General features: G+C 39.2%; 1 protein-coding gene across 1 annotated transcript in view; it reads left to right on the top strand.

Annotated features, from left to right (window-relative positions):
* Positions 1-25,761, top strand: part of LOC122558916 (transcription factor TFIIIB component B'' homolog) — a 95,511-nt gene extending 69,750 nt beyond the window's left edge. Inside the window, exons 23-32 of the mRNA XM_043707870.1 lie at positions 609-1,041; positions 1,203-1,383; positions 4,080-4,146; positions 7,334-7,526; positions 9,544-9,835; positions 10,807-10,846; positions 11,825-11,980; positions 12,530-12,908; positions 15,685-15,937; positions 22,920-25,761. Of these exons, the coding sequence (XP_043563805.1) occupies positions 609-1,041; positions 1,203-1,383; positions 4,080-4,146; positions 7,334-7,526; positions 9,544-9,835; positions 10,807-10,846; positions 11,825-11,980; positions 12,530-12,908; positions 15,685-15,937; positions 22,920-23,081 (2,156 nt within the window). The 3' untranslated portion in view covers positions 23,082-25,761. The remainder of the gene's footprint in view (positions 1-608; positions 1,042-1,202; positions 1,384-4,079; positions 4,147-7,333; positions 7,527-9,543; positions 9,836-10,806; positions 10,847-11,824; positions 11,981-12,529; positions 12,909-15,684; positions 15,938-22,919) is intronic.
* The last annotated feature ends 268 nt before the right edge of the window (positions 25,762-26,029 follow it).

Raw genomic sequence — 26,029 nt, 5'->3', positions numbered from 1 at the left:
TCAGCATGTGGTTGAACAGTTAACAATACCTGAACAACAAGATCAATATGTGGAAGGTGAGGAGCAACCGAGTAGGACTCAGCTTCTGAATGATGAGACTCAGCATGTGGTTGAACAGTTATCAATACCTGAACAACGAGATCAATATGTGGAAGGTGAGGAGCAACTAAATAGGACTCATCATGTGGTTGAACAATTATCAATACCTGAACAACAAGATCAATACACGGAAGATGAAGAGCAACTGAGTAGGACACAGCATCTGAATGATGAGATTCAGCATGTGGTTGTACAGTTAACACTGCCTGAGCAACAAGACCAATACGTGGACGATGAAGAGCCATTGAGTAGGACTCAGCATGTGGTTGAACAGTTATCAATACCTCAACAACAAGATCAATATGTGGAAGATGAAGAGCAACCGAGTAGGACACAGCATCTGAATGATGAGACTCAGCATGTGGTTGAACAGTTATCAATACCTGAACAACAAGATCAATATGTGGAAGATGAAGAGCAATTGGGTAGGACACAGCATCTGAATGATGAGACTCAGCATGTGGTTGAACAGTTATCAATATCTGAACAACAAGATCAATACGTGGAAGATGAAGAGCAACTAAGTAGGACTCAGTATCTGAATGATGAGACTCAGCATGTGGTTGAACAATTATCAATATCTGAACAACAGAAGCAGAGTGTGGAAAATGAAGAACAGCAACTGAGTAGGACTGTGAATCTGGGTGATGAGACTCAGCATATGGGTGAACAGTTATCTACATCTGAACAACAGAACCAGTGTGTGGAAGATGAAAAAGAGCAACTGATTAAGACTGCGTATCTGAGTGGTGAAACTCAGCATGTGGTTGAACAGTTACCTGAACAACAAAACTTGTGTGTGGAGGATAAAAAACGGAGTAGGACTCAGCATCTGGGTGAACAGTTATCACTATCTAAGCAACAAGACCAATGGGTGGAAGATGAAGTGCAACTTGAAAGAATTAAGCAACTGGATGCTAGAACTGAGTATCTGAGTGCAAGGTAAAAGAGGATACTCTTACAGCATTTAATGATAATCAGATGTATTATTTGGATAATTGCTTCAGGGTATGTTTGCACATTTTAACAAATAAATATTTAAAATAGAGTAGACATTGTAGACTTGGTTTTCTTGTTTGTACTGATGCCATATCTTTCTTTAGTGTGTCTCCAACACATGATCAACTACATACAACATCTGAAATTCAAGAAGCACAATTGGGCATGTCCTCTGCATACCTCACTCAATCCACGTTGAGTCCGTGTCAGAGAACTGATGCAAAGCTATTCATACAGGCTCCAGAATCAAATGCTGATGTTTCATATTTTGGTTACTCCCAACAGGTTTGTCTGATTTTCAAAAATAATACTGAGTTCACTTATAGATTAGTTTTGCTTGTTTTAAATTAATGAATAAGCTATGTGTGTCCCTGGGAAAGCCAGCCTTTTTTATATACTTGCCCTTGAGAGCGTGATGTTGAGCTGCTTCATGTACTGTAATCTGTGTTTGAAACTCGCACATTTGGGATGAAATTCCAGAACTTTTTATAGAAGGTACATACTGCTGCTATGCTGCATTGGTTGTGTAGCATGCAAATGCTTAAGCTGGTAGAGAGAATCCTTTCCTGGATGATGTCAACCTTCTTGAATGCTGTTGGAGCTACACTTATCCAGGAGATGGAAAACATTCTATCACACTCTTCACATGTACATTTCAATGGTGGAAAGGCTTGTGGGAGGCTGAGCTTCAGGCTCCTTGTAGAATATCGAGCTGCTGACTTGCTGGAACCACATTGCTGGTCTGGTTAAGATTCTGGTGATAATCTCCAGGATTCAGTGACTTGGCCTTTTTTGCCAAAGTGTTTGAGTATAGGAGCAAGGATATCTTACTGCAGCTGCGTAGGGCTTTGCTGAGACTAAACCTGGAGTACTGTATGCAAGTTTGGTCTCTTTGCTGGAAAAAAAATACTTGCCACAGTGGGAGGTAAGCGAAGATTCAGCAGACTGATATCTGGGTTGACAGGTTTGTTGTATGAGGGCAGAGTACTTTGACTCAGCCTGTATTCATTGAGTTGAGAACATTGAGAGGGGATCCAACTGAACTGGCAATTCGAGATGGGCAATAAATACAGCAAAGCCCACATCTCTGAATGAATTTATGAAAATAAAGCAAGATCTGAAAAAGTAGAGTGGGAAACATCTACTTGAGGGTAAATCTACACAGAACAGTGGAATTTGTTCAAAAAAGCTTTTGGAGAACAAGTACTGGCCCAACATTTTCTCTTCAGAGTGAAACATAGGAGCAACAAGCTCAGAGTACCCTAGGTATATAGGTATATTCAGGACTGGATAAGAAGTAAAAGAGAGAAGTGTAACAGGTACAAAGGAAGAAAATCAATGGAGGCTATAAAGAATTATACAAATTGCAGGGGGATCCCATGAAAGCAATTAGAAGAGCAAAGAGGAGGGAATGAATGGTCCCTTTTTGTTTGCAATACAAATAACTATATAGATGAAAACATGAGGCGTTTGACAAATAAGTTTCCGAGTGACACAAAGATTAGCCGGGTGGTTGACAGTAAGGAAGAATGTCTTAGACTACAGGAGGATATAAACAAATTGGTCGGATGGGCGGCACGGTGGCTCAGTGGTTAGCACTGCTGCCTCACAGCACCAGGGACCCAGGTTTTGTCTTTGTGGAGTTTGCATGTCCTCCCCGTGTCTGAGAGGGTTTCTTCTGAGTGCTCCGGTTTCCTCCCGCAGTCCAAAGATGTGCAGAGCAGGTGAATTGGTCATGCTAAATTGCCCATAGTGTTAGGTGCATTAGCTAGGGTAAATATAGGGTAGGGGAATGGGTCTGGTTGGGTTACTGTTTGGAGGGTCATTATGGACTTGTTTCCATACTGTAAGGAATCTAATCAGTGGCAGAGGGAATTGAAATAAGGTAAGTGTGAGGTGACAAGTGTGAAGTAACAAGACGAGAGAGAGTACTCAATGAATGGCTGGACATGAAAGCTCTTTGGAATAGAGAGATCTTTGGGTACTTGTCCACAGGTCCGTAAAGGCAACAGGCAGATTAATAGTGTAGTTAATAAGGCATACAGGTTACTTTTATCAGTTGACATATAGATTATAAGACCAGGAAGGTTACATTGGAGCTATACAAGAATTTGTTTCAGCCACAGCCTAGGGTACTATGTCACTACACTATTGAAAGAATATGATTGCACTGGAAGGAATGCAGAAGCGATTCATCAGGATGTTGCCTGGGATGGAATACTTCAGCTATGTATAGAGGCAGGATAAACTCAGGTTGTTTTCTGTGGAGTCGAGAAGATTGAGGGAGGATTTGAGAGAACTGTATACAATTATGAGGGGCGGGCACAGTATGAATAGAAAACAGTAATTACCCTTAGTTTAAGGGTCAGTAACAAGGGGCACACTTTTCAAGTGAAAGGCAGGAGGTTTAGAGGGGATTTGAGGAAAACCTTTTTCACCCAGAGGGTGGTGATGGTCTCGAGTACACTGCTTGGGAGGGTAGTTGAGGTGGGTAACCCTACAACCTTTAAAAGATACTTGGATAAGCACTTAAAATGTCATAACATTCAAGTCAATGTGCCTAGTGCTGGAAGTGAGACAAATGTAGATTTAGTGTAGTTTTGGTGTTACAAACTCATTGAGCCATTCTGTACTGAATGTATTTGAATGTATATCTGCTTGAAGTTGACTAAAAGGAAATAGAAAGAATAACAAATTCTTTGAGGAGTGCAATCTGCAGTCTGACCTTAGCAGCACTTTTATGCAGACTTAATAAGTTCAAACGCAACTGATGAAAAAATAGAACCTTCACTGTAGATGTTTGCTTTTGTCCTGAGGAGTAATGACAAGCTTGGATTATCCTCCTTTCCAGGCAAAATTTTGTTAGGGGTGCAAAAATATGCAAATTTGTTTTGTTTACTGCAATCAACACCTACCATTAAAGAGGGGAAGAATGAATTGCTTTATATCGTTTCAAACTCACTTTTAAATGATGTTTACAGATTAATATCACAGAAGCTCAAACTTCAGAACACCAGGAGACGTTGAACACTTCGGAGGAAAACTTAGGTAAGTTTGCATGCTTTTTAAAAATTAATTTTCCATTTTCACTCTTGTAAGTTTACTGCTTGAAATTAAAAATGGAGGGAAAAAGTTTACTGTCAGTGGGTTACAATTTTTGTTTAAAATAAATCATAATTATGATTAAATGTCACCAGCAAGGCTGGTATTTATTGCTTATCTCTCATAGCTCTACAAAGCTGCTCAACTGTAACATATATACTGTAGCAGTTTGTTACTTACTGAGTGGTTTACTGAGCACTTCAAAGAAAAGTTGAATTTTTTTTCAAACTGCTGCCTGGAGTTTAATTTCTCATTCCCTGGATTACGAGTCTAGTTATATGATAACTGTACTGCAACACCTGTTAGTAAGGAGTTTATATTACATCTTATGTATTCCTTCCTGATATGTAAATGGTATCTAAACTTCCAGCATTGCACCTTTAACTGATAACTAGGAATACATTCTTTGATTGATATAATACGTGTTTTTTGGATGCTTAAATTGGAGATTGAATGGTCAGCTATCATTTGTCTCTGAACTGGTTGATCATTTCAGCTCCACTCATGATTTGAACATAAATAATCTAGGCTGACACTACCTCTGGGTAGCTGAAAATGTGTTGCTGGAAAAGCGCAGCAGGTCAGGCAGCATCCAAGGAGCAGGAGAATCAACGTTTTGGGCATGAGCCCTTCTTCAGGAATGAGGAAAGTGTGTTCTGCAGGCTAAGATAAAAGGTAGGGAGGAGGGACTTGGGGGAGGGGCGTTGGAAAGGCGATAGGTGGAAGGAGGTCAAGGTGAGGGTGATAGGCCGGAGTGGGGGTGGGGGCAGAGAGGTCAGGAAGAAGATTGCAGGTTAGGAAGGCGGTGCTGAGTTCGAGGGATTTGACTGAGACAAGGTGGGGGGAGGGGAAATGAGGAAACTGGAGAAATCCGAGTTCATCCCTTGTGGTTGGAGGGTTCCTAGGCGGAAGATGAGGCGCTCTTCCTCCAACCATCGTGTTGCTATGGTCTGGCGATGGAGGAGTCCAAGGACCTGGTCCTCACCTACCACCCCACCAACCTCAATATACATCTTATCATCCATCGTCATTTCCGCCACCTCCAAACTGACCCCACCACCAGGAATATATTTTCCTCCCTTCCCCTATCAGCGTTCCGAAAAGACCACTCCCTCCGTCACTCCCTCGTCAGGTCCACACCCCCCACCAACCCAACCTCCACTCCCGGCACCTTCCCCTGCAACTGCAAGAAATGCAAAACTTGCACCCATACCTCCCCCCTTACTTCCCTCCAAGGCCCCAAGGGATCCTTCCATATCTGCCACAAATTCACCTGCACCTCCACACACATCATTTACTGCATCCGCTGCACCCAATGTGGCCTCCTCTATATTGGGGAGACAGGCCGCCTACTTGCGGAACGTTTCAGGGAACACCTCTGGGAACACCTCTGGGACACCCAGACCAACCACCCCGGGGCTCAACGTTTCAACTCCCCCTCCCTTCCACTCCACCAAGGACATGCAGTCCCTCCTCCCTACCTTTTATCTTAGCCTGCTGGGGACACTTTCCTCATTCCTGGAGAGGCCACAGGAAGTGTTTGTGCACATGCCACTGACATCATTATGTTCCGAGCACAGTGATATCAGCAACAGTGAGGGTTCTGGGATATTGGGGACAAGAGAGGCAGAGGTTTTGGCTGAAAAAGCAGAACTGATGGGAGTAGCAACAAAGAACAGTGCTGGAATTGGCAGTAAGCAAGCATACCTCTGCCACTGGGATGGAAATTGGAGAAGTACAGCACTAGGAACCAGGCATCATTTTGTTCAGTGCCAAAAAGGACAACTTGGAATGCTTTGCATTAGTTTTCATTTTAAAAAATTATAAATTTTAAAAATGTTTCTAAATTTCCCACAGCACGTCTTTGTGCTTCTGATTTCTGTTGCTTACCAGTAATGTTGGCTTTCTGTTTATGCACATATGCTCTTTGTGTGGCATTTATACAAATCTCAACCAGCCATCCCTGTTAGAGTTGTGAGCCAGGTGGAAAGAGTGGTTTTTGCTTTGTAAGGAAATATTTGAGAGGTGATTCTGGAGAGTTCAGAGTACACACAGGAAAAGTTTGCAATATTATGAGTGTACAACAGATAAATATTGGTCTATCCTATTTGTTCCATGTAATTATAATACATTTCATCTTATAATCCTTACATCCAACTCCATTCCCCTGTTGAAGTATTGAAATCTAGGCTGATCACCATAGACAATTAAAATCAGAAAACCGTTGTGGGGCCTGATTAAAATCACTTAAATTAACTCAGAAATCGAGTGTAAGCAATAGTTTCAAAATAGTCAAAGTTAAAAACATAAAATTATGGAGACAAAGCCCTTGAATCATTGAAGAATCAACTTGATTCTACAATAAAGAGACATTAAGCTCATTCTGTATGGATGAACTAAGTGCCATTCCTTGACTATCAGTGTCTAATAATATAGTTTGCTTTTTCTTCCTGCTAAGCTTTTTTCAAGAATAGGATCAATTTTACAAAAATATGCTTCAACTTTGCTGCTTCATTTACCAGCAGCACATTTTGGAAATCTGCATGCCTAATTTTGCCCCTAATGTGTTTTAGACATCCTATGCTTATTACTTCATTAGATGTTGACGTTTGATGCAATTGCTGAAGACTTTGTGAAGATGAATAGTTGAAGAAGATGAATTAATGATTTGTCAATTAGTAAAAGTGTTTAATTACTGGAATTTCAGAAATTTTGTGAATTCTGTCAAATTTGATCCAGTATTCATTCAAAGCTTAATCCTAGGTGGCTAATATGTGAAGTATTCATTAACAACTGAAACAAGACAAGTATGAAGTATTTTTCATGGAGGAGTTAATTTGTGCTATTAGGTAGACAAATGCATTATCTTAAGTTTTCTCAAAGCAGCCTGTGCTTTTAGCCAAGTACTCATGGTAATTACTAAGTGGATCAGGATAGCAAATAGTGAAGTTTTACTATTTTGCCTGTAGGCAGGCCTGGAGGATTGACAGGTATGTAGCACTGTAACTGTACCAATAATATTTATCTTGTGGCCTTTTTCAAAAACTGTAGATAGGTCAATTTCAAATTAATCCAGGCTTTGTTTTGCACTTTCAATTGTAATTCTGTGACCCTGTTGTTACTTTTGTTTTAGAGCACATGATGGCAATGGGAAATCCAAATGAAGAGACATTTGTATTAACCCTAGTTGAGATACCAGCCTACTCCTTAGTGGATTATGGTGCTTCTTCTGCTTCCTTCACTCCTGTTTCAGAAGGCACCTTGACGATTGCTGAATCAGTCCTTCCCTTGCCAACAGAAAATGCTGAGGTTACTGAAACAGCAAGGTAAGCCCTTTATTTTCAGGATTGAGATGTAACCTGTCTCTGTCATGAATGGAAGACCTCTTTTTTTTTTAAAATCAAAACTGGATCCCTTTGTTCTAGTCTTGTAAATAAATGAAAGCATTGCCCTGGTACACACTATATCGAGTCTCCTCAGGATTTTATACGTAAGATCACTTCTTATTCTTTTTAACTCTGCTGGGTATAGTCAACCTGTACAATTTCTATTTTATAAGGTAACATCTTCATCCTAAGAGTAAATGCAACGTACTTTCTCTGAACTGCCTGTAATGTAATTACATCCTTTTCGAATAAGGAGATAAAAACCTATGCAGTACTCCAAGGCCCTGAACAACATTCATACTAATACTGAAGATGGCTTGAGTTGAATAAATTATTCAGATTCAAACCACTGTCTTTAACAATTGATGTGAAAGTGCTGGTGTTGGACTGGGGTGGACAAAGTCAGAAGTCACATGACACCAGGTTATATTCCAACAGGTTTATTTGAAAATGCAAGCGTTTGTAGGGTTGCTAGTTCATCAGGTAGCTCGTAGGGCAGGATAAATAGGGCACAGAATTTATAAGGAAAACATCAGTGTTATACAACTGATGTGATTATTAGACAAACTTAGATGGCTGTTAAGTCTATAATCACCTAGAATGATGATGCAGTTTTGATTGATTAATCTGTAACTGCCAGAATTTACTGCCCTGAGATAACTTAAGCTTTTATCAGTATATAATAAAAAAGTGACATCTCCGCTCAGACAGTGCGTTAAAGGTGTGAAGTTAGAGTCTGTCTTGTCCCAACCTGAAGTCAGACTGTCGTTATTTCCAAAGTAGATACATCACATCAGTTCTGTCCCCTATGTATCCTGCCCCACTAGCTACCTGATGAAGGAGCAGCGCCCCGAAAGCTTGTTTTTTTCAAATAAACCTGTTGGGCTATAATCTGGTGTTGTGTGACTTCTGACTTAATTAATAGAAAAAGGTGAATAGCTGCTTGAGCTGGTAACAGCTGGAATGTATATATGTAACTATACTTCCTGGCCGTCACATTCACAAAGGCTGGTTTATTTATTTCCAATTTATTTTCCAGTTTGGTGTTTTGCTTGATTTCCTAAGCTTAGAGGAGTGGAAAAGCTATTATTGGCATTAATGTATGTTTGGCTAAATCCCAAATTTTAATATCAAAGTTTGATTGTATTAGCAGCAATATATCAATGTAATTAATGTTTGCATTAATTACTATAATATCTGATCCCCAAAGACAGAAAGCTTGGTGACTTCTCAGGAGGTGCTGCACTTTCAGTTGATGCAATGTTTGGCTGAGACGGGTGGGTTAAAGATTTTTTTTCTGCCTCTAGATTGTCAGTATCCTTTGCAAAATAAGTCTGGGCTGTCAAGCAGCTTCCAGTTAAGCATGCAGCCACTGAGGAAAACTACCTATGTAGCACTAAGAGAAAAATAAAAGACAATGAAATGAGTTTTTGAAGAACAAAACAAAGAACTGCAGATAGTGGAAGTCAAAAACAAAAACAAAATTTGCTTTGTAAACTCAGCAGGTCTCAGAAGGGTCACTGGACCCGAAACATTAATTCTACTTTCTCTCCACAGATGCTGCCAGACCTGCCGAGTTTTCCCGGCAACTTCTGTTTTTTGTTTTTGGATTAGGTTTTGATTGGTCCAGTCAAGAGCTCATGTAGATATGGTGAATTTTCAATGGTTTTCATTTGCATTGTGCTTTAAAAGCATAATGCTGTGGATATTAGAAATCTGAAATTAAAAACTACAGAAACATTTTTGGAGAGAGCTGGTAGCATTTTTTGAGACGAAAAGTGAATTAGTCTTTCAGGAAGATAAGCTGAATTTTCATCAACCTGAAATGTTAACTTGTTTTGTCATGCACTTTAAACATCTTTGATCCAAATGTGCAGAATCCTTAAAATGGCCATGTTTATAATACAAATATTGTACCAAAAATATATATTTAAAGTAAGAGATCTTATTTTAACAGTTATGCACCTGCATGCAGCCCTGAACCACCAGTGGAGGCACCCACAGTATCTAGTGTGTCAGAAGCTGTGCGATGTACAGAAAGTACACAACAACAATGGAGCTCAAATGTGCCAAGATCAAATTTAGGACAGATGAAAAGGAAAAGAAAAGCTCCCGCTTTTGATGATGAACAAGATCCTCCTATTAAAAAGAGTCCAGCAACGATATCAATCAATGAGGAAGCAACAGAAAGGGTTCAATTAAATGAAGGGACTGCTCCATCAAAATTAGCCATATTTACTTCACTTGAGGTACACTTTTTTTCTTGCTCACTGTATTTTGACTCTGAAGACTTGAAAGGAAGACTGATTTGTACTGTGGTTCACAGATGGAGTGTGTGAAGTAGAGCTACTGGTGTTCAGTGTACTGTGCTTGGGTAAACGTATTCCAGATGTTTTAATTGGTAGTTATTCTCCTCTTCCTAGACTTGTGCCTTTGCTGCTGTGTGTGTGTGTGTGTGTGTGTGTGTGTTTGGCTTCATGTAATACAACCACTTCTCTGTGTGTCACCACCCACATTAATGACCTTTTTTTAATGACTGGATTTGGTGTTGCCATGACTGTGTGTGGGTATAACTCTTGAAACATGCAAATGCAGTGTCTGTGATGCTCCTATCAGTAACATCACAAGTAGTTGCCAAAGTACAATGTTTTGGATGGTTGCTGATTGCTGCATCATTCCCAACCTTTTGCTGCCTTGTCCCGCTCAAGAAAGCGTGGGCTTTCCTTTTTCTTTGTCTCTCTCTGCAAACACTATCAAACCACCTGCCGCCTGCACCCACCCACACCAGTGTGTGGGATGCCATAACCTGCACAACACAATTCCTGATCCAAGTGTGGTGAATTTGAGACTAGAGAATTGAGCTTCAGTGCTTGGCATGATTAATGTGTAAGAGCATAGCAATGTTAACTTGAGTAACTAAACAGCAAGTAGGTAGCTACAAGTTCTTTTTCCATAGTGCTTCCATACCAAGAAGGGACTGTTTACTTACTTTGGTAAAGGAATTTAAAAAATCATGTACAACACTCCAGAATACTGAACTTGTATTGATTAACTTCTTGGCAAATTGGAAAAAAGTTACCATTCTTCAGAATTGATGAGCAAGAAATAAGTTCCTTTCTGCAAGATATCAAGTGCTACAACACATTAGTTACTTCCTATTAATCTTTTGTCCTGTATTTCTTTCATCGAGTTTGATAACTCTTTTATGTCTTTTATATAGGAATGTCCAGCAGCTATAAGAAGTGGTATGATAAATTCTGGTAAGTCAATTTTCTTACTTGAAGTATAATGGCAGTATTTTTACATGTTGGTAATAATTTTCATATTTTCATGTTGCCTTCCTGCTGTTACAAATTGGAAAGGAAGTATGATTGTCATAATTGGTTCTTTGTGATTGAACATCATAACCTTATTTCTCAGAATCGTGTGAAAATATTTGAAAGCATTGACTAGATTTCATTTCTCGAAAAAACTTATTGAATATTTTAGCAAATGTTTGAATCACTTTATAATGTATAACCCTGTTTAGATTAATGAACATGAACTTGGGTAAAAGTCAGTAAGAAGGTGGAACGCTGGCACATGATTTTCTTCCGCCCTGCGCCTAACTTTGTGTCTCGCTGCTAAATCTAGACTCTTCATATTCTGGTTAAATCATGCCCTATGTTTCATCTATCTAAAATGTTTTTCATTTGACCAAACACAATTTGCGTCCCATTATTTGTATTCAAAGCAGAAATTGTACCCAGTTATGTAGATTGGTTAGCTCAGATGATTAGAGCTTGCTGCTAATAATGCTAAGGTTGTGCGTTCAGTCCCCACTCTGCCCAGGAGAGTAGCTACGATTTGAAAGCTGAGGATTCATATTTGCACTGCTGCCTCACAGTTTCAGGGACCTGGGTTCGCTTCCAGCCTCGGGCGACTGTGTTTGCACATTCTTCTCGTGTCTGTGTGGGCCCCCACTGGGTGCTCTGATTTCCTTCTACAGTCCAAAGATGTGCAGGTTAGGTGAATTAGTCAATGGTAAATATAAGATAGGGGGAATGGGTCTGGGTGGGTTACCCTTCGGAGGGTCAGTGTGGACTTATTGGGCCAAAGGGCCTGTTTCCACACTGTAGGGATTCTATGTTTTTTTAAGTGATAACCTCCATATCTTGCTGACAACTGTGTTCATGTTTGTTGTTTTTGTTTAACCAGGTATGGCCTATTTTGAAAGTGTTCTGATTTGTTCTTCATAGGTGCTGAAGAAATGAATCTTCAATTGGAATCCACAGAAGGCTTCACATCTACCCCCCTGGAGAGTGTTGGCAATCCTGTTCCTGTTGAAGCAGCGACTGAGACACATTCTGTTTCAGTTAAAGAAATAAAAAAGTCTATTTCACAGATAAGAAGAGGTACTTAGCTAATTTCACAATGAATTATTTTTAAAGTATTTCTGCATGCTGAACACTTGCAGAAGTGGATTTACTCAACTAACTTGTCCAATTGGTGCAACAATGGACTTGAGAACAGGCTTAATCCTGGTTGTTTCCACTATATTTTGTTGAACAGTTGGAGAATCACACTGTTGTATCCAATCATTTTTCTTTGTGCTTCTGTCAACTTAGTCCCACTCACTAATCTTGAGTTTGTGTTAACTCGTCATAACTAACAGTGTTATTGAGATCAGTTTGTTCAGAAATTCAAACTGGATTTTTTTGCACTTTCTGAAATTTATTTGATAATTTAACTGCTTTGGTGTCACACCTTTTATTCATGGGGTTTTATTGATTTCTCTACCAGAGTGCATATGTAATTAATGTAATTATCAGTTTGGTGACATTTTAAGTGTGTAGCTGGTATGCGATGTTCTGCATGGTTTAGGAAGCATAGTTCTTGTGATTTCGATCCATTGTTTAAAATTTGATTATTTCCTATTTACCTTGGGTCTTTATTCTTTGCAGGAAAACTCACAGTGAAACCAAATATTCCTACAAAGAGAGCTACTTGTACTCTTGATACGAGCAAAAATAAAAATGCTCTGAAACTTCCAAAAACTCCAAAAAATTCACCTTCTGGAAATATTTTACATGCTGAAGGAGCATGTAGTTTGTCAGTTGATATGAACTTTTCACAACAAAAGCCAGAATCTGCATTCCACAATCAGGATCAAACTGACGGACAAGAACATGCAGCTACCACTGAAGCAGGACATTCTACACAGACTCGAGCAGCAGACATACATGCGGGTGCAGTGGTGGATACAGATATGGGAATGACAGCAGAACAATCTGAAAGTAGTACGCAAGAAAAAGCTTCAACTTCTAGTACAAGTCTAACAAGGTAAAATTGGGAAAATATTGCTTTGATATCTTCTACCTTTTGGTTTCTGGATGTGGATGTCTATGAGGCTATCCTTGAGACTGATCCCTTTTCACAAAGCTGCCACTCTTAATCTCTAACATCCTGAGTTTCTCTACCATAGAGTAAGGACTGCTCACATCTTAAGGACTGTAACACTCTTTATAGACTTATTTATTTCTAGATTACTGAATATAGTGCTCTCGTATAGTGTCTAACGCATGTTCTTCACTTGCAAGTCTCTTATTAAATTTTCTTTCTACCCCTCTAATATCAGGGTAAAATGGTCAGTTACTACAGCATTTGCATAATTGTTTTTTGTGCCTTCTCCCAAGTGTTTTCTTTCTTGGTTTACATAATTTCAGCATGTTGTTGTTATTATCATTAGCAACTTTATCACAGTCTGTTCACCACCTTGGCTATCACTATGTCCAAATGTCTCAGGCTAAGCTGAATTGAAATTCTGCCACAACTTGGTTCACTTGACCCCCATGTGGGGGGATTGTCCTCTGTCATTCATGGAAGTGCTGTACCATTCTGTGTGATATTTGATATAGTATGGTTCTGTCTGTCCATATCCTGGTCTCCCTCCTTGGCTTGAGTAAGATTAATGTCTTCCTCTTCCTTTTGAACATTCTTTCCAGTGTATGGATAAGCATGATCATGTTGTATCCAATCATTTTTCTTTGTGCTGTTCTCTCTGTTTGTCTGTCTGTGGTTGTCTGACCTAGTTGCAAAGTCAGAGTGTCATGCAGCTTGGAAACAGGCCCTTCAGCCCAACTCGCCCATGCTGACCAGGTCTCTTAAACTGAACTGGTCTGATTTTCCTATGTTTGGCCATGTCCCTGTAAAGCCTTTCTTTCCATGTGTCTGTCCAAATGTCTTTTAAATGCTATAATTGTATGTATCTCTACCACTTCCTCTGCCAGCTCGTTCCACATACACACCAGTCTCTGTAAAAACTTTGCCTGTCAGGTCCCTTTTTAAATCTTTACCCCCACCTTAAATCTATCTCCTCTAATTTTGGACTCTCTTACCTTGGGGAAAAGACCTTGGCTATTCACTTATCTATGTCCTTCATGATTTTATAAATCTACACAACACCACCCCTCAGCCTGTGCTCCAGGGAAAGAAGCCCCAGCCTATTCAGCCTCTCCTTATACTCAAACCTTCCAGCCTCAGTAATATCGGGTAAATCTTGTTTGCACCCGTTCCAGTTTATTAACATCCTTCCCGTAGCAGTGTAACCAGAATTGTACACAGTCCTCTGAATGTGGCCATACCAATGTCTTGTACAGTTGCCAGTGCTTTTGCCCTATGTCTTGATTTATACCACATTTTTTGCTTTCTTTTGTGACTGTTTTTGATCTCTTTGACGTTTCCATAGTTATGAGAAGTAATGTTTACCCTGAGATTGGACCTCATTTTATTCTTCTGTGAAGTGGGCAGCATTTGCTGCCTATCCCTAATTATCCTGAAGAATGTAACAGTGGGCAATTTCCTTGAACCACTACAGTCCTTCAGGTGTAGGGACACTCACTAGCTCTGTTAGGAAGAGAGTTCCAGAATTTTGACACAGAAGAAAAAGTGATTATAATTCCCAGTCAAGATGGTGTGTGACTTAGAGATTAGCCTAATGCTGGTGGTGTTGCCAAGTTTTCATAAGCAGTTCTGCTAGTGAAAATCAATTGTTTAATTGTTTTGACTTCTAGCCTAGAGATGCTAATTCCTAGCCTAAGTTCTTGGACATGAGCAACTTCACCGTTCTCTCCTCCCTTCTGTTTAACTGAAGATTAAGTGGAAACTTGTCATTTGGTCAATATCTGCTTCTGCAGTGAACTTATTGAATTTTTTCAAAAATTAAAATTCTTTGACTTAATGTGAACAGTACCGTGAGTTTCGTTAGATGTCATTTAAAATTGGTATGGTTCCCTATGGTACCTGACTTGATCATCCATCTGATTCTCCATTCGCAAATTCTTTCAACTTGTAAGGTTTCCATTTATGAGTACAATGTTTGTTGTTTCAAAGACAATTTTTGCTTTAAACAGAAGCTTTTATTTTTATTCAATGAATCCTGACATGGGTTTATTATTTCTGATTATTTATTTAGATCAAATAATACACACTGCAATCTTTTTTCTATGCTCTGGCCATGCTTAATGGTTCACAGGGTTTTATTTATAGACTAAATTGCTGTTTTGCATCGCATGTATTGTGAAAGATTATGGTTGACACACAGGAAATCCATGCTTTAGATACATTGGAATTGGCATGAAGATGAGAAATGAAGAGAAAAGATTGTTTCAATTTACTGATGAGAGACCATGAACTATAGTCTGTGATTGACCTCCTTCCTTTGACTTGTTGTGTTCATATTAATGAAGGCCTTTTGCTAAATAATTTCCAAGATGTCTCATTGATCAACCAATTATTCACAACTGTTCTCATTTGGAGACTATCTTTTCTCTATCGTGTAATTTAGTAACTTACATCACCACTTTTTTTTAAACTGATCTGAACTTTAGTTGTCGGTAACGTTGGAAATCTGACTCAAATTAGAACTACTGAACTTTTTAGCTTATATATAAAATTAACTGCAAAGTTTTATTTAACTTTAGATGTTTTACTTAATATTCATTCAATTTGCATAATTTATAGAATTTTAATGCAGAATATTAATCTTCTGTCTTCCCACAATCCAATGGAAGAAATCAAATTATTTATCTTTAATAATGAACTTCTTGGTTTTCAATAGACCTGCACGTAAACCGCGAGGATTTTTATCGTTTATATCTAAAAAACCCTCTGAGAGTGAAAGCACAACCAAACCTCAAAGGACAACATTTCTGAAACCCTGCGTGAGTCTTCCAAAGTTTGCTAGAAAAAGACCAACCCCATCTGAGGAAAATCCTGAGGAAACAGAAACAAGTACTTTACCTGCTGCAAAAAGGAAATCATTTGAAAAGGCAGGTGGGCACCAACCTGACAGCCAAAGTGCCCCAACTGAAGTAAGTTACCATTCTGTTTTTCTTTTTTTTTTCCCACTCTGAGCTCTTCATATGACTTTGTTAATATTATCAATATAATTAATCTACATAAACTAAATTTGGGGAGGGTGGGGGCTGGCGTTATTGTAATGATAACCCGAGTGTGACAGCAAGGGAGAGACCGTATAAGTGCAACTGTTCACTAACCTAGCAGGTCGCTACAGTGAAAAAATGGTAAAAGGACATATCAAGCTCAATATCTGAATAAAGCAACTTTTATAGAAAATAATTATAGAATGTATAGAAATAAATGAGCATACTATGATCAGTGTTACAGAGATGTGGTGGCAGGATGAGCTGTGCTGGAAAATAAATATCCAAGGATATTTGACATTTCAGAAGGACAGCATTAATGAAGAAGTAAGTAAAGTAGCTCTGTTAATAACTGCTGAGATCAGTATGGTAGTGAGAAATGATCTTGGTTCATAAGAGTCAGTTTGGTTGGAGATAAGTATTTGTGGTTAGCTAAGACAGTTAAGAATGGTATCAAATTGAGGGAAAAAGTATACAGTGAAGATTAACGGTAGGCCAGAAAATCAGATAATTTCAAAAAAGCAGCATAGAATGGCTGAAAGAACAACTAACATGAAATTTGAAACTAGACAAATATATATTGAGAAAAAGAGTAGAGTTGGAAAGATGTTCAGCACAAAAGCAGACAATTCAGTCTAACTCATCTATGCTGATCAGATATCCTAAGTTAATCTAGTCCTGTTTGTCAGCATTTGGCCCATATCCCCCTCAAACCTTCCTATTCATACACCCATCCAGATGCCTTTTAAATTTTCTGAGTGTTTTCTATAGGCCTCCGAATTGTTTCAGGGGAGTAGAGGAAAAGACGACAAAAGTGATTCTCAAAAGGAACGCGAGTAACAGGGTAGTTGTAATGGGGTCTTTAACTTCCCCACTGTTGACAGGGAATACTGTAGTTCAAGTAGTTTAGATGGGTCAGTTTTCAGGTGTGCAGGACACACTTTGTAGACAGGCCAACAAGGGGAGATGCCATGTTGGATTTAATACTGGGGAATGAACCCAGCCAGGTGTTAGATTTGGAGGTAGGTGAGCACTTTGGCGATAGTGACCATAATTCAGTTATATTTACAATAGCAATGGGCAGGGATAGGTATATACTGCAGGGAAAGAGGTATAATTGGGGAAAAGGCAATAATGATGCGATTAGGCAAGATTTAGGATACATAGGATGGGGAAGGAAACTGCAGGGGATGGACAAACTTGAAATGTGGAGCTTATTCACGGAACAGCTACTGCAGGTCCTTGATAAGTATATACCTATCAGGCAAGGAGGTAGCTGTTAAGAGAGGGACCCATCTTTTATGAAAGAAGTTGAAGCTCTTGTCAAGAAGAAGAAGAAGGCTTATGTGAGAGAGAAGTATGAAGGCTCAGTTAGGGCACTTGAGAGTTATAAGTTGACCAGAAAAGATCTAAAGAGAGGGCTAAGAAGAGCCAGGAGGGGCCATGAGTGCGGTGAGGAAGGCATATGGCGTACTGGCTTTTATTGGTAGAGGAATTGAGTTCCGGAGTCCTGAGGTCATGATGCAGTTGTATAAGACTCTGGTACGGCCGCATCTGGAATATTGTGTGCAGTTTTGGTCGCCATACTATAGGAAGGATGTGGAGGCATTGGAACGGGTGCAGAGGAGGTTTACCAGGATGTTGCCTGGTATGGAAGGAAAATCGTATGAGGAGAGACTGAGGCACTTGGGGCTGTTTTCACTAGAGAAAAGAAGGTTTAGGGGTGACTTGATTGAGGTGTACAAGATGATTAGGGGGTTAGATAGGGTCGACAGTATGAACCTTTTCCCGCGTATTGAGTCGGGTATTACAAGGGGGCATAGCTTTAAATTAAGGGGGGGTAGATATAGGACTGATGTTCGGGGTAGGTTCTTCACTCAGCGAGTCGTTAGTTCATGGAATGCCCTGCCAGTAACAGTGGTGGACTCTCCCTCTTTATGGGCATTTAAGAGGGCATTGGATAGGTATATGGAGGATAGTGGGTTAGTGTAGTTTAGGTGGGCTTGGATCGGCGCAACATCGAGGGCCCAAGGGCCTGTACTGCGCTGTATTCTTCTATGTTCTATGTTCTATGTTCTAAGTTGTTGGCAGATAGGATCAAGGAAAACCTTCAGGCTTTCTATAGGTGTATCAGGAATAAAAGAATGACTAGAGTAAGATTAGAGCCAATCAAAGATAGTAGTGGAAAGTTTTGTGTGGAATCTGAGGACATGGGGGAAGCACTTAATGAACACTTTTCATCAATATTCACATTAGAAAAGGGCAATGTTAGTGAGAATATGGAGATACAGGCTACAAGATTAGATGGGATTGGGGTTGACAAAGAGGAGGTTTTAGCAATTTTGTGAAATCTGAAAATAGATACGACCCTGGGGCTGGATAGGATTTATTGTCAGATTCCCTGGAAAGCCGGGGAAGAGATTGCAGAGTCTTTGGCTTCGATCTTTATGACATCATTGTCGACAGGAGTAGGGCCAGAAGACTGGAGGTTAGCAAATGTTGATCCCTTGTTTACAAAGGGGAGTCAGGACAACCTTGGTAATTATAAGCCAGTAAGCCTTACTTCGGTTGTGGCTAAGGTGTTGGAAAAGCTTATGAGAGATAGGATTTATGATCTGGAAAGGAATATTGTGATTAGGGATAATCAACACGGTTTTGTGAAGGATAAGTTGTACCTCACTAGCCTTATTGAGTTCTTCGAGAAGGTGACAAAACATTTGGATGAAGATAAAGCGGTTAATGTGGTGTGTATGGACTTCACTAAGGTTTGATAAGGTTCCACACGGTAGGCTATTGCACAAAATACGGAGTTTCTGGATTGAAGGTGATTTAATGGTTTGGATCAAAGATTGGCTAGCTGAAAGAAGACAGAGGGTGGTGGTTGATGGGAAATGTTCATCCTGGAGCTCAGTTACCAGTGGTGTGCCGCAAGGATCTGTTTTGAGGCCACTGCTCTTTGTCATTTTTGGGTGTAGAAGGATGGGTTAGGACATTTGCGATGACACTAAGGTAGGCAGAGTAGGTAGTCTGGCGGCACGGTGGCTCAGTGGTTAGCACTGCTGCCTCACAGCACCAAAGTCCCAGATTGGATTCCAGACTCGGGTGACTGTCTGTGTGGAGTTTGCACATTCTCCCCGTGTCTGCGTGAGTTTCCTGCGGGTTCTCCCACAGTCCAAAGACTGTGAATTGGCCATGCTAAATTGCCCGTAGTGTTAGGTGCATTAGTCAGGGGTAAATGGAGGGGAATGGGTCTGGGTGGGTTGTTCTTCGGAGGGTCACTGTGGACTTGTTGGGCTGAAGGGCCTGTTTCCACACTAGGGAATCTAATCTAATCTAATCTAGTGCCAAAAGATGTTGTGGATTACAGAGGGACATAGTTAAGATGCAGAGCTGGGCTGAGAAGTAGAAAATGGAGTTTAATGAGGAAAAAGTGTGATGTAGTTCACTTCGGAAGAAGTAACAGGAATGCAGACTACTGGGCTAATGGTAAAATTCTTGGCAGTGCAGGTGAACAGAGAAATTAGATTCCCTACAGTCCATACTAACCCTCTGGTTATCTTATACATCTAGATTAAGTCACTTCTCAACCTCCTTCTCTCCCAACTAGTCCATACCAACCCTGCAAAGAGTAACCCACTCAGACCCATTGCCCTACCCTATATTTACCCCTGACTAATGCACCTAACACTATGGGCAATTTAGCATGGCCAGTTCACCTGACCTGCACATCTTTGGATTGTGGGAAGAAACCAGAGCACCCGGAGGAAACCCACGCAGACACTGGGAGAATGTGCAAACTCCACAGACAGTCGCCCGAGGCTGGAATCAAACCCGAGTCTCTGGCACTGTGAGGCAGTAGTGCTTGCCGCTGATGCACTGTGCCGCCCAGATCTCGATGTCCTGCTGCATAAATCCCTGAAAGTTGCCACCCAGGTTGATAGGATTGTTAAGAAGGCATATGGTGTGTTGGCGTTTATTGGTTGGGCGATTGCGTTTCTTAGCCACGGGGTCATGCTTCAGCTGTACAAGACACTGGTATGGCCGCACCTAGAGTATTGCATGTAGTTCTGGTCACCACATTATAGGAACGATGTGGAAGCTTTGGAAAGGGTTCAGAGGACATTTACTAAGATGTTGCCTGGTAGGAAGGTCTTACAATGAAAGGCTGAGGGAACTGAGGCTGTTTTCGTTGGAGAGAAGGAGGTTGAGAAGTGACTTAATCTAGATGTATAAGATAATCAGAGGGTTAGATAGGGTGGACAGTGAGAGCCTTTTTCCTCGACGGTGAAGGCTAACACGAAGGGACATAGCTTTAAGTTGAGGAGTAATAGATTTAGGACAGATATTAGGGGTAGTTTCTTCACTCAGAGTGGTAGGGGCATGGAATGGCCTGCCTGCAACTGTATTAGACTCACCGACATTAAGGGCATTTAAATGGGCATTGGACATACAAATGGATAATAATGGAATGGTGTAGGTTAGATGGGCATCAGATTGTTTTCACAGATCGGCGCAATATTGACGGCCGAAAGGCCTGTATTGTGCTGTAACGTTCTATGTTCTAAATGTTGCAACTGTACCAGTCTCCACCATTTTCTCTGGCAGTTCATTCCATTCATGTATCACCATTTGCATGAGAAAATTGCCCTCTGGTCCCTTTTAAATCTTTCCACTCTCACCTTAAACCTATGCCCTCTAGTTTTGGACTCCCTTGCCCTAGGGAAAAGATCTTGACTATTCACTGTATCCATGTCCCTTATGATGTTTTTAAACCTCTATACAGGTCAACTCCTCAGTCTCTGATGCTCCAGAGAAAATAGCCCCAGCCTATTCAGTGTCTCCCTGTAGCTCAAACTCTCTGGGAACATCCTTGTAAATCAGTTCTGAACCCTTTCAAGTTTAATAACACCAAGGATACCAGAATTGCACACAATATTCCAAAAGCGGCCTAACCAAATATCTGTACAGCTGTAACATAACCTCCCAACTCCTATACTCAGTGCATTCACCAAGAAAGGTGAAAGTGAGGACTGCAAATGCTGGAGATTAGAGTTGAGAGTGCGGTGCTGGACAAGCACAGCAGGCCAGGCAGCATCCGAGGAGCAGGAAATTGATGTTTCAAACAAAAGCCCTTCATCAGGAATGAGGAAGCCCACACTCTCAGCACTGACCAATAAGGCAAGAGTATCAAATGCCGCCTTCAGGCTCCACTCTCAAGAAACTATGAATCTGAACTCCAAGGACTCTTTGTTCAGTTACACCTCCCTGGACCTTACCATTACGTGTGTTAGTCCTGGCCTGATTTGCCCTACCAAAATGGAGCATTTCACATATATCTAGGTTAAACTCAATAAGCCATTCCTCATGTGGTTCCTTGCACTGCATCAGTGTATCGCATGTTAAATCAATCCCTTTCAGCCCCCTTTTAACAAGGAATTGTTTACTTACCAGTTGTTTTTGTAGCACTTTTATTTACATGAAATTTGAGAGTTTTCTTTCTAAATCTAAGACATGAGAAATCTGCTCCAAATTTCATCAAGATCATGCTGAACGTTTTAATCAACTCCACCTTCACGCCCAAACCCCATGTGCCTTGATTCTCTTAATCTCCAAAAATCTATTGATCTCTGTCTTCAGTACTTCTCATGAGTGGGTGTCCACAACCCTCTGGGTTAAGATTTTGAAATCTGAGATTATTGATTTGTTTCCTTGCTAGCAATAGTTTCTCAACCTCCATTCTATCACACAGCAAACACGCAACTAATGTTGCAGGATTTTTTTCAAACCAACTTTTATCTTTAAATATGCATGCAGTTTCCTTGAGGTCCACATCATACATTTCCTGAAGATCCTACAGTGTTATTTGAGATGTCGCACAATAGGGAGTGACCTAATGAATGGGGATGGTTGATTCTACTTACTGAATGGACTGGTGCATCCCTTGGCAGAATTAAATCACCAAATATTTAATCGTGTTGAAAGCATGGCTCTCAGAAGTACCCAACCATAGGTTTCAGTGATGCATAATCTGAAATTATCTTGTTTTAGCATTACAAAATATTATTTAGAAACAACTGGCATGCTGAAGGCTTGTATTGAGCAGTAGGACTTGGTTAAAATGTGTGGAGGGAGCAATTAGCACTGTCCTTTTTAACCGTCAGTACATTTCTCCCTCCCCTTTTTCTTGTTCTGCTCCCAGTCTACTTACTATACAAACAGGAAAAAAGCAGTCCTTTCAACACCAAAATAACTAGAGTATTAAGAATTTCATGCCTTGGTTGACTACTTTGAAAGTTGTATGAATCTTCCAGTGACCATTGTCTGCTATGTAAGTGAGCAGATGATTTTTCATCCTCTGTCAATTTTAAAGAGTTGAATAAAAGAAATTGGGGTGATTGACCCTTTATTTTAAATGCACCCCCTTAATTTCGGAAATGGCATGCTTTTACTTTATTTCCCTGTAAGTCTGATTCTAGTCAGAAGCTCTCCATGTGTTAAAAGGGATTTAAGAGAGAACTTTTTTTCACAGAGGGTGGTATGTGTATGGAATGAACTGCCAGAGGAAGTGGTGGAAGCTGGTACAATTACAACATTTAAAAGGCATCTGGATGGGTATATGAATAGGAAGGGTTTAGAGGGACCTGGGCCAAGTGCTGGCAAATGGGATTAGATTAGGTTCGGGTTTGGTCGGTATGGATGAGTTGGACCAAGGGTCTGTTTCCAAGCTGTACGTCTCAATGACTATGTGTGGAAATTGTGTTCCAGTTTTCTTGGAGAGAACATGTTTATACTTCTACATGCTTTGCACTCTATCCATAAGAAGTGTTTTCACAAGATTGTCAGCATTTCTAGTAAAGCTACTAAGTTATAGTGCAACACATGTCATTACTTATGTCCATTCTTTCTTCAGGTAAGGTATAGCTCATCATTGCAAAGTTGGGAGTCGGAGTCTTACACAGAGGAAGCCTGCTGTGCAATGGAACAAGATATAGAACAGATGCAGCCAACAAGAGTTGCTGAATATTTCTTCAGTGATATTTTCACAGAAGTGGAAGAGGACGAACAAGAATGATGAAAGAAAACCTTATAGCTGCATATTTAATTGGTGCTGGTACATTATATAATGTGATATGTTCAATGATATGACACAATCACAGAATTGGAGGAGAAGTGACATTAAATTATACAAACATTGTTTGCTTTTACCAGTTTTCTTTGCACTGAGATCTCCTATAAAATACTATTTTCATGATATGAATATGAAAACAAAAGGCTGGTTAATCACTTTATAATATTAACCTTTATTGGTAGGAAATACCAAAATTTTACAGGCCGATTTGTTGTAACAAAATCTTTCTTAGCAAATACATAGGCATTAAAGAAAGCTGCTGCTTTACTCTTCACAATATATGATAACTCCATTAACTGTACAATAAGTTCATGTTTCATCCAAAAGTTGTTTACAGTATTGATGAATTACCAATAAGTTTCTCCTTGAATCTCAGTGATTCCTTTGTTATATAGGATGCTTTTGCCCTATTGGAGCACACACTACAAAGTAGGAAAGATAATTTGCATTTTCATTTTTCTTGCAGAGAAAGGAGTAGCAGATGTGTGCTTTATTTTAGTAATCCACAATTTGGTATTGATGCTTAGTAAACAGATGACACCCTCAAAGTACTGCACTTTAACATCCAAGTATTTAATCAGGATCACTTTTTAAATATTAAACTTAGAATCCAAAATACTAATGGGTTATGATATATTTTGATAATTGCATTTCCCAGACTGCCTTTTTTTGAAAAGATGTATGATTTGAATGATATATTTTTGCTTAAGATAAATTTTAAATACATCAGAATGAAGCAATAAATAGTGGAAACAAATTTGAAAGCCCAAATGAAACAGAACAAATACAAATATATAGTTAGTCTAATTGAAAAGGATAAACTATAATAATTCATTGACATCTAAACTGTCAGTGAGTTTTAAGTTCTTGGATGTAAATTATATCAGTAATGGGATGAAATGAAGTTCAGGGCTGGATATTTTTGTGTATAAATTGTTACACAAATGGTTGGGTATTAAATCTGATACCAACTGTTTCTTTCAAGAGAAAGTTATTCAGAAAATTGCACTGTGATAAATTTACAACGTTGTTAGACTTCAATCTGTTTAAGTAGGGGTGTAATGATGTAGATTGCATGTTGTTTGGTGAACATTTCTGAAGGTCAGGATCTTTGTCTTTGTTACCTCATTTTATTTTATTTTTAAAGAATGTGCCTTGTCTAGCAAATATATTCATAGTTCAAATTCAATGTTTCTTGAAGGTGCTGTTCCTTTAAAGTTTCAGAATGATTGCTGCATGTTTGACTGATCAGAAGGAAATGTACAAATTTGGATGTGAAACAGATATCTCCAATGACAGCCCAACTTTAAAACTTTCAATGATTGATTTATATAAAATTGCTGTGGACTGAGATTTATTTGCATGTCATACATGTCAACAATGAGATACACAAGTTTTCTTTTTGTGAAATTACTAGCACTTGTGTTTGTGTTCTTTCAATGCAATTGTAAACAAAATGTAGAGATTTATAGATATCCATTTGTGTTAAATGCGAAGTTATTCAAATTTCTTTTGAAGCTTTCTTTTTTAAAAGTCTGTTATATATGTTTCATTCGTTAACATTATAACCATGTGAAATGTTAATTGGACTGTATTTTAATGTGGGCTCAGAATCACATTTGCAGATAATTATCTCACGTTTTGTATATTAATTATTATTTAAAATCATCCTAATGTGGCTGTAATATTTATATTGACCTCGAGATGGGAGAAAAAATTAGGAACTCAATTATTTTGAACAAATTAAAATGTGAGCCTGTTACAACTGTTAAGTGACCCAACTGTAACCCATGCTGTAGAATATTGATATTTGAGACAGCATATCTTAAAAATGATTAAGATTTATTTGATATATCAAAAAAGACTTAAAGGGTTGAAGAAACGGATTCTAAAACCAGGATCTTGTGTTGTGGTGCAAGGCTCCAACTGTGATTGGAGATAAATCTCATAGTTGTATGTAATTGATTTCATAGCTAGGCGAGAATGAAGAAATAGTCTTTCAACATTGACAATATACGATCATCATTCTCTGGAACATTAGCTTCAGAAGTTTTATGAAAAAGCTGTAGCAAATTCTGACTGATAATTGGGCAAAAAGAGGGAGAAATTCATCTTAAGCAGTGACATAAAAAGATATTGGATAAGCCATCCATTGCATTTAATGGAACTGAACATCAAGCACTGTGTATAATGGGCAGCTGATCCAGTACTGCTGTTTTATGCCACTACTATGAATTCCTAACCAGTATTGTTAAGAGCAGTTTCAAAGTGTTGATGAGGAACTCAAACAGGAAGTAACTAACAAGTTAATTATGTAAAACTTCACAGGTAAAGCTAATACGTGTGGCAATACACAAGAAATTATTTGAATTTATCTTGTCCCTGACAAAGCAACTGGGTCAGTTGCACCACTCATATAGATAGACTATATATATGTGTAAATTACAGTTAAAGCATTGTTCACATGGTTACAAATATGTATTGGTTGTTTACTGAATGACTAATTCCAGAGTCATTACAACATCTTCCTTGTTTGGAAGGCACATTACAGTATTACTGCATAGATGTATTAATCTGTGGACTGCTTGTAAATTCTGTAAATAAAACATTCTTTTATATTTTTTCTTTGCATTTAATATATTGCTGAAATTTGACATAAGGCCCTTTATTGTGGCAGGATTCTGTATTAGGTGAAATTTATGTTTGTTTCCTGACATTCACAACTTTAGAAATGTTCCAAATTCTTGGAGATAGCTTGTTAATGCAGAAGGACAAATGTAGCCTCATCCAGAATCAAAGTGATCTAATTTATTTAGTATTAGTTAAATTTCTCCACAGATTCTCAATTTTTTACAACACAGTGCAAAGGTCATTTGGCCCATTGTGTCTGT

This window comes from Chiloscyllium plagiosum, chromosome 2, assembly GCF_004010195.1.
Source record: "Chiloscyllium plagiosum isolate BGI_BamShark_2017 chromosome 2, ASM401019v2, whole genome shotgun sequence".
Classification (NCBI taxonomy): domain Eukaryota; kingdom Metazoa; phylum Chordata; class Chondrichthyes; order Orectolobiformes; family Hemiscylliidae; genus Chiloscyllium; species Chiloscyllium plagiosum.
The sequence above is the reverse complement of the archived record's forward strand: the minus strand, read 5'-3'. Positions and strand labels throughout refer to the sequence as shown.